The 14,106-nt window shown below is 55.6% G+C and overlaps 1 protein-coding gene across 2 annotated transcripts in view; it reads right to left on the bottom strand.

Moving 5' to 3' along the window:
• Nucleotides 1–750: 750 nt before the first annotated feature.
• The window catches only part of HADHA (hydroxyacyl-CoA dehydrogenase trifunctional multienzyme complex subunit alpha), a 36,169-nt gene continuing 22,813 nt past the window's right edge, over nucleotides 751–14,106 (bottom strand). For both annotated transcript variants that reach the window (XM_034766826.1, XM_034766827.1), the window contains 8 exons: nucleotides 13,020–13,191; nucleotides 12,089–12,175; nucleotides 7,848–7,988; nucleotides 6,332–6,400; nucleotides 4,580–4,775; nucleotides 3,546–3,660; nucleotides 2,696–2,841; nucleotides 751–1,268 (listed from right to left, as the gene is read on the bottom strand). In XM_034766826.1, the coding sequence (XP_034622717.1) occupies nucleotides 1,123–1,268; nucleotides 2,696–2,841; nucleotides 3,546–3,660; nucleotides 4,580–4,775; nucleotides 6,332–6,400; nucleotides 7,848–7,988; nucleotides 12,089–12,175; nucleotides 13,020–13,191 (1,072 nt within the window). In that variant the 3' untranslated portion in view covers nucleotides 751–1,122. The remainder of the gene's footprint in view (nucleotides 1,269–2,695; nucleotides 2,842–3,545; nucleotides 3,661–4,579; nucleotides 4,776–6,331; nucleotides 6,401–7,847; nucleotides 7,989–12,088; nucleotides 12,176–13,019; nucleotides 13,192–14,106) is intronic.

Genomic DNA, 14,106 nt, shown 5'->3' with positions numbered 1-14,106 from the left:
GTGAGGGCTGGATAGCTCCGGGGGTGTAGGGGGGTCTCCAGGGGACAAGGCACAGCAGGGCCAGGGCTAGGTAACTCCGGGGTGGGATGGGGGTCTCCAGGTTCCCAGGGGACAAAAGGCACAGCAGAGCAAGGGTGAGGCAGCTCGGGGGGGGGGGGGGGGCCCCCGGGCCCCCAGGGGACACAAGGCGCAGCAGAGCAAGGGGGGGGTAGCTCGGGGGGGGCTCTGTTTTCACCCCAGTAACAGGCAGAGGAGCAGGGGCAACATCCAAACAGCTCCTGCTGAGGGCGGTGGGAGCTGCAGCAGGCCAAGGAAGCACAAGCAGCAGGCTGTTGGGGGGAGGGGAAGGGGCCAGCCTGCTCTCTGTGACAGGTGCACAGAGATTTAAAGCCTTTTAGTTTAAAATTAGTTCTCCCCGTGGCAGCCCTTCCTGGCCTTCAGGGGATGGATCTGCAATTACAGGAGGCTCCATCTGCCACTCTAACCCTAATGGGTCAGGGCAGCCAGGAGCCGGAGGCTCTGAACTATTGACTGACACCCGAGGTGACTGAATGGGCTGTTCTCTCCCCCCCCCCCCCCATCTCCATTAACACCAGGCCCCCCTTTGTCAGCAAACCGCCACAGAAAGCAGGTTGTCCCATACGGCCAGACACGCTGGAGGAGTCACCGAGTGCTTTATTTCCACCCCTGAAAGGCTCCAGCCCTCGGCACGGGAAGGCCCGAGACAGGATTAAGCAGGGAGAGGCCAGAAACAAGAGATCAGTGGTTTATTGTTAAACATGAACCGTGGCAGGGAGCAGCTGCGCTGGGCATGGCCAGGCGGCTAACGCCTGCTGGACGGAGGCTCTGGAGGGCACGGCGCACTGGTGGAGACAACACAAAACCCCTCTTCCAGCTTCAAACAGGAGGCGCAACATCCAACCAGCCAGGGACGAGTGGGAGAGCGAGCGCCTGAGACCCAATAGCCGCTAAGGCACTTAAAGGGCTACAAAGCTCCGGAGTTCACTGCCCCCCAGCCCCGCGGCTTTGAGAGAAACGGAGGGAATGGAGCAGTGTGGCTGGAGCAGGCTCTCCCCGGGCTCTGGCTGCGAGGGCATCTATGGCTGGAGGCACTAGACACGCTCAGTGGTGGAATTTCTTGCTCGCGTCGTTGGCGTGATCCAGAAGCAGCTGGCACGGCGTGAACTGGTTTCCGTAGACGGCCTCGTACTTCTGCAGCTTGTCCACCAGCTGCTTGGCTCCGACCGAGTCTGCGTATCTGAAAGGGCCTGCACAGAACACGGGGCTAGTCAGTGGGAGAGGCTGGGCGAGAGGGCACCACTCGAGAGCCTGCAGGAGAGCTGTGCCCGGCCCGGGAGAGGGTCAGACGCTAGACTCGAGCCCCGAGGAAATGCCCCTGGATTTCGGGCTGAGCGTTGCCGGATACCGAGCAGCGAGCTTGGCTGAGTGGCTGGCCAGGGCTAGGCAAGCCCCCGCATCCCGCGCTGCCCGGGTGTCTAAGCAGTTCCAGTGGTGGGGGCGGTGTCATGGACGTAACCACCGCTGCCACCGTTACTCTTAGGACAATCCCAGCTGTGCTCAGGGGCCTTTTAGCGTTCACAATCAAGGCCAGGGACACTTTCAAGGAGCAAACTGCTGCACATTGGAGCCAAGTGTCCTGCTGTGCTCAGGCGGGACATGCCGGCTGGAAGGGGAGCAGACACCGGCTGCCAGCACTGGACCCCACTGACAGCGAGGGGCTTCGCTGTGCGCAGAGCAAGCAGCCACCTCACCGCTGAGCTGCAGGGCCCCCAGGCCAGGGGACCTACCCTAGGATTTAAGGGGCGGGGTAGTGTTTGAACCCCATGAGCCAGGGGAATAGCTAGACTGGGCTATAGGCGGGGCGCCAAGCCCAGCAGTGTGGGGAATTCCATACTAAAATCGGCTGCAGGCTCCTCACCCCCAGACACGCCCTGTGGTTGCAGGCGACAGCCTGGGAGTGTGGAGCTCGGCCCTCGGGGCAGTTTGTGCGACATGACGGGGGTCCCTTGTATCTGCAGCCGCGACTCTGGTTTCGGTAGCCCCCTGCCCAGCCCTGGCCCCGGCATGCTTGGGGAGGTGCAGCGTGACGGCGTTCTAGACAACGGCCCCGCGGCGAGCCACGCTGCTCCACACCGCGGAGTTTCTCGGAAGACTAGTTCAGTGCTCGAGCCAGGGGCTAGTAGTGCCTGGTTCCTGCCTATGCTACCAACACTCCCCGTGCACAGCGTCACTCCCGTGTGCGGAGTCCTGGGACTGTCGTGGGAGGGCGAATGCACACAGGCACTTGTGACTCGGGTCCTGTCCATACGGCAGTCTTGGCTGGCAGCTATGCCGGCAGAGCCCCCTAGTGGTGACAGCGGAGGAGTTCTCGGTCCAGCAGAGCTACACCACCTCCCTGAAGGACGCTACATGGACAAACTTCTGTGGGCAGCTGCATCTAGCCAGAGCGTTCTGCCGGCACAGACCCCTGGCTAGGCGGTGATTAGATGCACTTCTAGTCCCCATGGCTGCGTAGCGCAGACTAAGCCGTAGGCCAGGACTCCGCGTACGGCTTTGCTGGCTCTGCGATACTGCTCTGCCATACCAAAGCGCTCCTAGCGTGGACCCAGCGTTACTGCCAGCACAGCTTAGTCCAGTTCCCTACTCAGTCAGGCAGCTGGGGGAAGCCACTCACCTCCCAGACACGGCGGGAAGCCCAGGCCGAACACAGCCCCCATGTCTCCTTCCACCGGGTTACTCAGGATCCCTTCCTGCAGGCACATGGCCGCCTCGTTCACAAACCGCGTCACCAAGCGCAGCTGGATGTCCTCGTCGGTGCAGCTGGAACAGAGCCACGTTACTCAGACCATGGGCGGGGCAGCCTGGGGCCCAGGCCTCGAGAACCAGCCAAGAGCACACGGGGGTGGGGGGCAGGGCCAGCGGAAGCCACAGCTGATGGAGTGGCATTAGGACCTGCCCTCTGACCAGAGGAGGCAGCGAGGACCAGTCTGATACTCAGCCAGGGACCCCCACGATAAGGCAGAGATCTGTCAGGCCTCACACTGGGGCAACTATAGGAGACATGTCAGGCCATGCGACAGATCTGATTTCAGCATGTAGCTGATCCTAGCTGGAGGGGCAGGGGACCATACAGATCCCCACCAAGTCCTGGGGGGACTGTCTCCCGAGGCACAGTACCAGTGTCCATTGTAGTACAACCCCCGCCCCCCCCAGCAGTGGGCATTCCACAGGAAGACCCCCAGTGCCTTGTGCTACCAGCAGCCGCCAGTGACCCCCAGCACCCTAGAGGTGAGGGATGGCCAATTAAACTGGAGATCAGCCAGTCTCAGAGGGACCAGTGCCAGCTCCCGGGGCTGCTCTGCTTAGAGGCCCAGCACAGCCCTTGTGACAGTGCCCCCAGAGGGTTTGTCAGCAGCAGCCTACAGAAGATGCGTCAGTGCTGGGAGAGGCTGGGATGCCCAGAGCCACCCCATGCTGCCCCACCCCCCCCCAACCCTTTTGGGTTCGGACACCCATCTACTTACACCTCGGGCCTGGAGGGCACCTTGAACTGTGCCAAGATCTCATCCATGCTGGAGTTCACGCTCCTGTTCTTCACGCCTTGCTGGTACACGTAGAAACCCTTCCCTGCCTTGCGGCCTGCCAGGAAGGGGGGATGTCAGTCACTGGCTGAGCTGCCCCCCAACTGCCACTGATCCCCTGGGTTGCCTGGGCCATACAGACTGCTAACCTGGTACGTGCTTCTCTGCCGGCACAAGCAGCAGGTACCTGTGGGACGAGAGGCTCCCCCCCCACTCAAATAGCACCCGGGAGCAGCTTCCTGGCACTGCAGTGAAGGGATGAGGCTGTCTGGATCTCAGCCCCATGTACAGAGGGAAGGGGCAGGCGATCAGAGGAAGGGTGGTCAAGCAGATCTGCTGGGCCTCGCCAAGAAGCAGCCAGCACTGCCAGTCTCCACTGGTCTGAGCCTTTGAGACGCTTTGAGGCAGAGGAGAGGTGGAGTGACTGGCTTCCACGGCTCTCCGGACCGCAGATCCTGCCCAGAGTTTGCGTCTCATCAATGCTTAAGAGCAGGGGCCTGCTGGGGACAGGGGACATCCCAAAATTAAGACCCGAGTGACCCAAGTGCAGCCTGTTGGCCAATCGCAGTCCATATCTACAATGCAGCTGTCTTCATCCTTAATACAAAGACGTAGCCCACACAGACTACAGGTCCCAGCATGCAACACTCCCCCGTGGAGCAGTCGGCACATTTGAGGAACAGTGGCCTCTAGTGGCCAGCAGTGGCTTTGTCACAGTTGCATCTCATGCAGCTCTAGGGGGCTGGAGCTGCAGCCCATCCCAGGAGCAGGTGGTCAATAGTGGTCTCATCAGGCCATGACTTGGAAGGGCTCAAGCCCCGTCCAGCAGGGAACGCTGAGTCCCAGGGAACAATGGGAACAGCTTCTGTGGGCTCGAGCACAAGTGTGAGGCGGCTGTCGGGAGCCCAGCCCGGGGACCAAGAGGGAGGAGGGGCTGGCACGGAACAGCCCAGCTCACGCGTTCTGGAGCCACTCACCTAAAAAGCCCTTCTCTACCATGCGCTTGAGCAGCTCCACGTTCCCGCCCCCAAAGCGCTGGCCAAAGGCCTTGCCGAGATCCTCCGCCACGTGCGCAGCCACGTCCACGCCCACTTCGTCGATCAGAGTGGCAGCACCCACGGGAAAGCCGAACCCTGTGGAAAGGGCATCCACTTTCCGGGGGTCAAAGCCTTCCTGCAGGGGGCAGAGAGGGACAAGCCCTATGAGCACTCAGGCCTGTGGAGATGCAGAGCCCGGCCCCACGCAGGCCCCAGTGACAGTGCAGGCCTAGTCCCTGCTGGTACATCACAGCTTCAACACCCTGCTAGGGAGCTGGGCAAATGGCTTCAGGAACTGCACAAGCCAAGGAAGTCTGTCAGGAGCTGGGGATGGCCAGCCGCAAGGCTGCTCCCAGGCAGAAGATTCCTTCGGTTGGGGGGGAGGGGGAGAGAAGGGGGCCCCTTCAGGTGGCACCCAATAACCTGGGCGGCACAGCACTGTACTATACTGGATCAATAGAGCACTGAGAGCCCGTGTCCTGGACTCTGCCCCCATTATGCTAAGGTGCCCATCCCAGCCCCAAAGAACTTACGGCCCGAGTGTAGGCTCCTAAACCTTCATAAAGACCTTTGCACTTTTGTTCCACCCAGTGATCTCCAGGCTTTACACAGATGGGCAAGCACCCCCCAATACACCAATGGGGAAACTGAGGCAGAAGATAACCAGCTTGCCAAAGCCTTCTATCAAGGCAGTGCTAGAGATGAGATTAGAACCTGCTACTCTCCCAACTCAAACCCTTGCTCCAGTCAGGAGACATTTTGGCCACTCCATTCCTCCTGCCTGGGCTGAGGTCTACTCTGCCCCTTGCTGTATAACTCTGCCCTTCACTAGGCTCTTCCAGCCAGTGAGTTCAAAGTGCTTTGCAAGGTCTGCATTAACTCCCAACCCTCCGAGCGGCAGCTGTCCCTCTCGGATAGGTGGGGAAGCGGTTAAGTGACTTGCTCTTTCACGTGCAAAGTTTAACAGCAGACAGCACCACTGGGTCAGGGCTCAGAGGGGACTGCGGGCGGGAAAGTTCCACCACGTCTCTTCCAGGCAAATCCCCGGTTGAGGAACTGGGGGAACAGCAGCTTGGGAGTTCCCAAACGTTCTACACAAGTTCAACTACAGCGTGACACCAACTGAGCTGCCTGGGGGTTCCTGGGTAGGAGACCCCTGCGGCTGGACGCACGTTCAGCCAATAACCCAGCACGCTGGCCAGGCGCAGGGTCATGGAAATGGAGCTCACTCAGATGATCAAGGGTCAAGCTTTGGGTCTGAACTCTATACCCGAGGACAAGATGGCAAGACAGTAATGATGTACCTCTTTCCATCCTTCCCCACTTCCTCTTTAGAACAATCCCACAAGCCGCTCGGCTGGCTGGGATCTGTGGTTTGGTGGGCACATTCTCATCCTCCCAAAACAGACACCCTGGGGACGGGAGGGAGGATGGGGGTGGGGTGGGGGGGGAAAGAGAGGCTAGAAGATAGGGGAGTCCTATCTTCTAGCAGCACTGGGGCTGTAGTGGTCTGCCCAGTCTGGGAGACAGGAGACCCAGTGAGGAATTGCTCCATATACACCCTTCTAGGACACGGCTGGGCTCTGGGCCAGCCTTTGTAGGCAGAAGCAGGAGAATCTCATCTACTTTAACACCTGGCAGCTTCTCTGTACCCCGGTGCTTTCCAGCAGCACACTCGGTTCCAATACACACCTGGAGAACTCTGACCACTTCGGCCAGCATTGGCCCCAGGCATCTGGTGGTGTAGAAACCTGGTCCATCCTGGGAGAGGCAAATGGGACAGCAAGGCAGGTTAGCGTCAGAAGCCCTGCAAGACCAAGGACCCCCTGCCTACTTAAAAACTGCAAGAACTGCTTCCTGAGCTAGATTTCAGAGCCCTAGAATGCAGAGACACTGAATCGCCCAGGATTTCCAGCACTATCAACTCCTAGAATGGCTTGTTTTGACCTGAGTGGAAGATACAGGAACGTGGGAAGCTCCTCACGCATCTGCTTCCTGCTAAGTTTTTGAAATGTGTCATACAATAGTGTCTGGAAACCTCTGGAGCTGGCAGAGTCACCGCCCCAGCTCTGCGGCGCTCGGCAGCAGGGTCCGTTCAGTACAAGGTTGTGCTCAGCGGGGTGGAATTCACAGGTCTGTGCCAGGGGCGACTCATAGGAAGGGATGTGACCTCGCACACTAACAGCCCCAGCAGCAGCGGGCAGGGGAAGAAGATTAACACTCGCTCAGAGAGAAGGGGGAGCGTTCTCCAGAGACTAATGGTCAAGGCAGAGCATTACCACCAAGTGCAGACCAGTCCGGGCACGGCAGGGAGTCCGGCTCAGAGTCCCACCCCCTACTCTAATGGAAGTGGGAGTGACAAGGCGCAGGGTTTGACAAATGGATCCAACTCTTGCTAGTCCCAGACTTCGTCTACTACCAGGTCACACCCTAGGAAAGCCACCCCTGTAATTCAAAGGAACAACAGCGGAGTTTGGATTCGAGGGCACCATCAGTCATTTAGGAATCCCTTAACCGGGGTGGTGCCGGCACACTTCAGCTCTGGCTTCACTGCCCTCTCCTCACAGGTCATGGGGCTGTTTCCTCTTCCCTGTGACTCTGTACCTGCACCAGGCTCCACCTCCTCCCTGTTAGTCCAGATCTGCTCCCACTTCCCTCAGCCCTACGCCCACGGATGTGTGTCGTCTTAAGCCGCTAGATCAGGGTAACCCAGGGTAACCTCCCGACAGCAGCAAATCCACCCTGCCTGCAGCTCTTGGGACAAGGAGCAGCAGCGAGATTTTGACCCAGGCACCAGTCCCTGCTCAGGGTCCCACTTTTGGTAGCAGCCTCCAGCGAGGCGTTTGATTCATTTGCAGCCCCCAGCCCTCCAAGAGCAGGAAAAATGGAGCACTCTTCCCCAACCTACCCAGGCCTTCATGGCTGGAGGGTGGACCCCTCCTGTACTCTAGCTCACCCCAGCCTCCACATTTGGGTTCTCTGCACTAGTGAACAGCTCCAGTACATTTCAGGCCTGCTGCTTTAATACCAGCCTAGTCCAATTCCTGAGAGCCTCAACCTTTAGTAGTGGAGAAACTCAAACCCCTCCCCAATCTAGCAAATCTGAAAGACTCACACTCCTGTTTAACCTCTTGATTCATCCAGCTGCCATCTTGGGCACCGTCAGTGGTTTCAGGACCTGCCAGGATCTCGAGCAAGAGTACTTTACCTTGACTACAATGATGATCTTGCCTTGCTTGAGTCCGACAGCTACCGCGGAGGCAGCTGTGTCCTGGGAGGTCTTGTCCGTGGTGATAATTTCTAGCAGCTGCATCTTGTCCACTGGGGAGAAGTAGTGCATGCCGATCACCTGCCGGGAAGGGCGTAAGGGCTTAGCATACAGAAAATAAGGCAAAGACCGGGCTTTTCAGCTCTTTGGACACAGCTCGACGGGGAATCACAAGCAGGTCCGTGCTTGGGAACTGAACCATTTCAAGGCTTAACAATGTAGCTAAGGGCTTAATTCAACCCTTTTTTTTCCTGCAGGTGGTCAGCTGGCTTGCGTCAACTACCTCAGTATGTCCATGCAACCGTCCTCCAACCACTGCAGGTCAGCTACGCTCAGAGGTTCCCAGGAACCTCTCAGGAGCAGACTGGTGGTGTGAATGGGCTGACTCACTGCATTTGGGGAGGAGACCGAACCTTTTCCAAAGGCTGAGTGAGTTCATGTGAAGACCCAAGTTGAAAAATGCTACGAATGTAGAGCCGGGAAGATGTCCTTCATCAGCCCACCAGGATAGTGAACGTAATGTAACCAATGACAAACTCCTGTTGGATTCAATGTGTCCTGCTGACTGAGGGTAGTTGTGTGAGACCAGCCACACACTAACTATGCTGCTTCCAGATGTGCGTGCGCTGATCCAATCGCCCAACGTCACCAATGTGTTTCCTTCCTTCCTACCACCCCAGGTCTAAACAGTGCCAGCTGCACCAGGGCAGGCAGAAGGGTTTGAGACATGTGATCAGGGCTAGTACAGGAACATGGTGGCCACCAAGGCCAAACTTTTCAGAAGTAGCCACTGACCTTGGTGCCCATCTCAACACCCCCCAGGAAGGATTTTTCAGACATGTTGAACGCTTACAACCACCACCCCTGGACAGCGAGGTGGGGATGGATTCATCCAGTTCTCTGGAGGCGCTGCTGTTGCCCACAGATCCCAGCGAAGAAACCGGGAACAGGCTGTATAATGCTCTGTAGAGGCTTTTCTGGAAGTCTGGTTTTTATAGTGGTTTTCAGGTGTGCAGTTTTCCATAGGGATACAGACTAGTTTTAGACAGAAGCTTTCAGTTGCTACCAAAATCTTAGAGGGAGGTATAGCTCAGTGGTTTGAGCATTGGCCTGCTAAACCCAGGGTTGTGAGTTCAATCCTTGAGGGGGCCATCTAGGGATCTGGGGCAAAAATCTGTCTGGGGATTGGTCCTGCTTTGAGCAGCGGGTTGGACTAGATACCTCCTGAGATCCCCTCCAACCCTGATATTCTATAAGTTGAAGTGGTGGCCTGGAAGCAGAGTTGTATTTGTTTGTTACACCAAGGATAGGGTCCCTACTTTGGTTGAAAGTTCTAGGAAACTTAACAGGAGGGAAAAATCTCAGCCTTTGAGTTGTCAGAATGGAGATGTTCTTTTGTAATCTTAACTTCAGTGGCCAAGTACTGACCAAAATATCACTTTAAAAGGTACATTTTCATTCTCACACAGGAATCACGCTTGGCTTTTTTTAAGCTAATATACAACTCCCTAACAAGCCAGGGTTTGAAAGAAAAAGGACATCAGCGTTATGCACAGTCTGGAGGCAGCAGGTTAGTGGATTGAACATGGCGCTTGGAAGCAGGAATCTTTATCCTCTGAACATAAGAGCAGCCATACTGGGTCAGATCAATGGTCCATCTAGTCTTCAGACAGTGGCTGTTGCCAGATGCTTCAGCGGGAATGAACAGATCAGGGCAATTATCAAGCAATCCAGCCCGTTGTCCAGTCCTCGTGTCTGGCAGTCAGAGGCTTACGGACACCCGGAGCATGGGGTTGTGTCCCTGACCATCTTGGCTAATAGCTGGGGCCCTACCAAAATCACGGCTATGAAAAATACATCCTGAACCGTGAAATCTGGTATCCTCCCTGTGAAATCTGGTCTTGTGTGTGCTTTTACCCTATACTATACAGATTTCACGGAGGAAAACCAGTGTTTCTCCAAATGGGCATCCTGACCCAAAGGGGAGTTTGCAGGGGGGTTGCAAGGTTATTTTAGGGGGGTCGCGGTATTGCCACCCTTACTTCTGCGCTGCCTTCAGAGCTGGGCAGCTGGAGAGTGGCAGCTGCTGACTGAGGGCCCAGCTCTGCAGGTAGCCGCACAGAAGTAAAGGTGGCAATACCGTACCAGGCCATCCTTCCTTCTGCGCTGCTGCTGGCGGTGGCGCTGCCTTCAGAGCTGGCTACCGGCCAGCAGTCGCCGCTCTCCAGCCGCTCAGCTCCGAAGGCAGCAGCACAGATGTAAGGGTAGCAGTACTGCAATGCCCCCCCACAATAATCTTGCAACCCCCTGCACAACTCCGTTTTGGGTCAGGGCCCTACAATTACCACAGCGTGAAATTTCAGATTTAAATAGCTGAAATTGTGAAATTTACGATTTTTAAAATCCTATGACTGAAATTGACCAAAACGGACTGTGAATTTAATAGCCATTGATGGACCTATCCTCTCTACTCTAATCTCAGCTCAGCCATTGGGCAAGTCACACGACCTCTCTGCTACCTTCCCCTCTGTAAAGCAAGGCTATGTACATACCTACCATCTCACTGGGGAAGACGGGTGAAGGGACTAACGTCTGTTCACTGCTTTGGAAATGGAAAAAACACAACAGCAGTGGTTATAAAGAACCACCAGATGTTGAGTGAATTCCCTGTGCTGTAGACTGTGTTTTCGGTAGTTGCTACAGTGATGATCTGAATTTAAGTGCAAATCGCTTCTTTTCCAGACACTAATTAGAGGTAAGTGCAACCCTCCCACAGGAACATCGTTTAAGTTTAGCTAATTCAGTTCTGTGGCCTATTTGACTAATGCAGTCATGTAATCAGGCTGTCACCTTCGTGCCCACTGGAAGCTACGCTTAGCACTAACATCTGCCTAAGACAGAGGCACCTTATATGAGAGCTGCAGACCGCAACACTAATTAAACTGTGTTAATTAGTTAACTGATTTCCTATTGGTTTTCCATAAAGCATCATTACAGGGGCAATTTATCCAGCAAGAGGAAGTGGAGGCGGAAGCTCATTTGCAAGTTTGAATGAACAATCTGCATTTCAGATGAGCTGTTACTGTGATAAGTATAACAGAATGGAGGAGAGGAATTACTCTTGGTACAGACGGCTCATTCAGTTCAGGCCTCGAGGGGAACTCCCCTCGCCATGTCCCCAGATCCGCCACAGGCTGAGCTGGGGAGCCCGCTACCACTGACTGGTAACATCCTTGTCACCTGACCCAACATAATGGGAATACCTCCATTGCTCAGACAGGACTGTGAGCCCCCAGGAGGCAAGGGAACCAGCTGAAACCATTTGAGCCAGTTAGATTTAAGCAGCTCATCACTTTGGTCCTTGGACCATGGTCAATACATGCCCTCAGAGCGCGCTCTCTCCTGCAATTCAGCAAGGGCTCCTTTCTCCCACAGTCCCCACTGCCCCCAGTCCCTCTGAAGGATAGGTCCATCAATTAGCCAAGATGGTCAGGGACACAACCCCATGCTCCAGGTGTCCCTAAGCCTCTGACTGCCCGAAGCTGGGACTGACAACAGGGGATGGGTCACTTGATTGCCCTGCTCTGTTCATTCCCTCTGGGGCACCCGGCATTGGCCACTGTCGGGTAGACAGGAGACTGGGCTAGATGGACCTTTGGTCTGACCCAGTCTGGCTCTTTTTATTTTATGTTCTTAAATGGCCCTTTAGTACCTGGTATTTTCTCCCTGTGAAGGTACTTACACACTAAGCAAGGCACCGCAGTCTTTGATAAGCTAAATGGATTGACTCTAAGTCATGTTAGGACATTTTTTCCCCACCCTCAAATCAGTTTTGTGGCTCTTTTTGACCCCCTCTCCGATTTTCCAACATAGGTTTTCAAGTGTTGACACCAGAACTGGAGGCAGCATTCCAGTACCTGTCTCACCAATGCACAAAAAGTCAGCTCCCCACTACTCCCTCCCCAGTATCTACAGGTTGGTGAAAAAAGGCAACACAAAGCACTGCTCTTGGGAGCTCACGTTGCACCGTTCCATGTTCCAAACATGTAACGAGCAGTCCCACCTCTCCATGACTGCCCGTCTCCAACAGCACACCACAATTGGAACCCACATCCCACTGGCATTCACAGCTCTGTCCCAAGCCGCTACGTTTGAACTGCGGGCGGGACTCTGGTACTCACCTTCTCCGGCCTTTTGCTAGCAGCAGCAATTTGACTGATTGGGAGAGCAGATGTGTTACTGGCAAAGATACAGTGAGGAGGGACCACCTAGGGAAACAAGAACAGGCACCATAAACAGGGTGTACAAGCACCACAAGCGACACTTTGCGGCAGGTAGTTTGGACTCAAGGCTTCAGCAGTCCTTTCAGGACTCCTAGTACCACTGTGCATTTCTAGCACCCTTCCCCAAAGGATCTGAAAGCTCTTTAAGAAGACCGTGAATGGAGCCTCACAACACCTCATTAGGTAGGATAGTTTTACAGATATGGAAACTGAAGCCAGAGATGTTCAGCAACCCCGAGTCAGTGGCAAAGCCAGATCTCACTTCCAGCTCTGAGCTGGGACTGCCAACACCAGACTTCCTCCTCCAAATGCACTGCTCCTGCAATTCAACAAAACTATTCCAGTCCTGGGCCCGCAGGGCTCTGCCAACACACCCCAATCAGGTGATCAGCTGACACTGCAATGGGCACCATGCCAGAACAGAGACCGGTTCCTTTAACACAAATAGAGTAATTTGCTGAAGCCCACTAGTCTGGTGGCAATGGACATCAAGCGGGGAAGCAGCAAGTTTGTATGAGGCAGTAAACAAGGGATTAAGGAGTGATGGGGTAGTTGAGATGCCCCATTTGCACTTCAAACCCCTAAAGACAGACTTTTCAGCAAGTCCCAGAAGGAGGTGGCAAGCCAGACAACAGCAGGCACAATCCTGCCAAGAGAACTGGCGAGACAGAACAGGGAGACCGGTCTGCAGCCCTCCCCTGCACTGAAGTTAGATAGTGAAGAGTAACCTCCTCCAGGCATCATACAGGGATATGGAGAGGGTGGAGCAGGCTCTGCCGTACACGTACCACAGGCTGGTTGGAAGCTGTTTGGAGACGGGAAAACTCACCGCTTCCACCTCCTTCAGCACTTTGTGTTTGATGCTGAGGTCCTCAAACACAGCTTCGATCACCATGTCAGCCTTGTCAAAGCCCTTGTAATCCAGCTGCCCTGTCATATTACTGAGAATCGTGTCCCTCTCAAAAGAGGTCAGGTTCTTCTTCTTCACTTTGTCATTCAGCCTGGAGAGGAGGAGGAGCTTGGTCAGACCAGGGCCAGCGGAGCGAGTACAAGCACTAGCAATGCACAGCGTACCCTGTGTGTCAATCCCTCCCTCCCAGCCAGCAGGGGGGGCCGTTTACACCTCCATCAAATCCAGCCAAGGATCATTGGCCCATCTATTGGCTGTCCGAGGGATGCTCCTCTGGCAACCTGGAGGGCTGGCAAGTGCCCCCCGGTGCTTGGGGGGCAAACCTAATGCTTGCGTCATTCTAATGCTGGGGAGGGCAAGCATCATGTCTGCAGCCTCTGGGGGCACATGGGAAGAGGAGGAGGAACCAGAAACAAGGCTTTATAGCTCCCCCACTCCTTAACACGCTGGCGCTGGGCAGCCCAGATTTGCTCCAGGGAATAGCTGAGCTACACAAAGCAAAACCTGCCCTGGCAGCAGTGAGAGGGGGCTTTGGGGGCAGTGACTCAGAACAAGTACCTGCGAACTAACTCCCTCCAGCAGGCAACAGGCCTGCGGGTCCCAGGGAATGCTGAGGGGGACAAGGCCATACTCCTCCCCTGCAAGTAGAGACACATGGCGCAGCCCATATTTGGCAAAGTGCCCTTTAGGGGTAGGTGAGTCTCACCCATTGTTCTCACTACCCCCACCAGGGTCCTGCTACAGGCCTCCACCCAGTTGTTTATATTCAGTGCTACAGCCTGGGCCAGGCACAAGGAACACGCCTGGGGAAGCAGGAATGCCAAGGCATGATCAGGGCAGCATGTGGGATGCTCATGCCAAGCCAGCCTTTTAACTCCTTTGCTCAATCACCTCTCCCCCCCCGAACTAGCAGTGTTCTTGTCCCGCATGGGGTCGTTGTAGGAGCAAACACCCCACTCTGCCATGGGGATGGGAGAGGCCCCTTCACACGCAGCAGGCTTCCAGG

Source organism: Trachemys scripta, chromosome 3, assembly GCF_013100865.1.
Source record: "Trachemys scripta elegans isolate TJP31775 chromosome 3, CAS_Tse_1.0, whole genome shotgun sequence".
Classification (NCBI taxonomy): domain Eukaryota; kingdom Metazoa; phylum Chordata; order Testudines; family Emydidae; genus Trachemys; species Trachemys scripta.
This window is presented reverse-complemented; position numbering and strand designations above follow the sequence as displayed.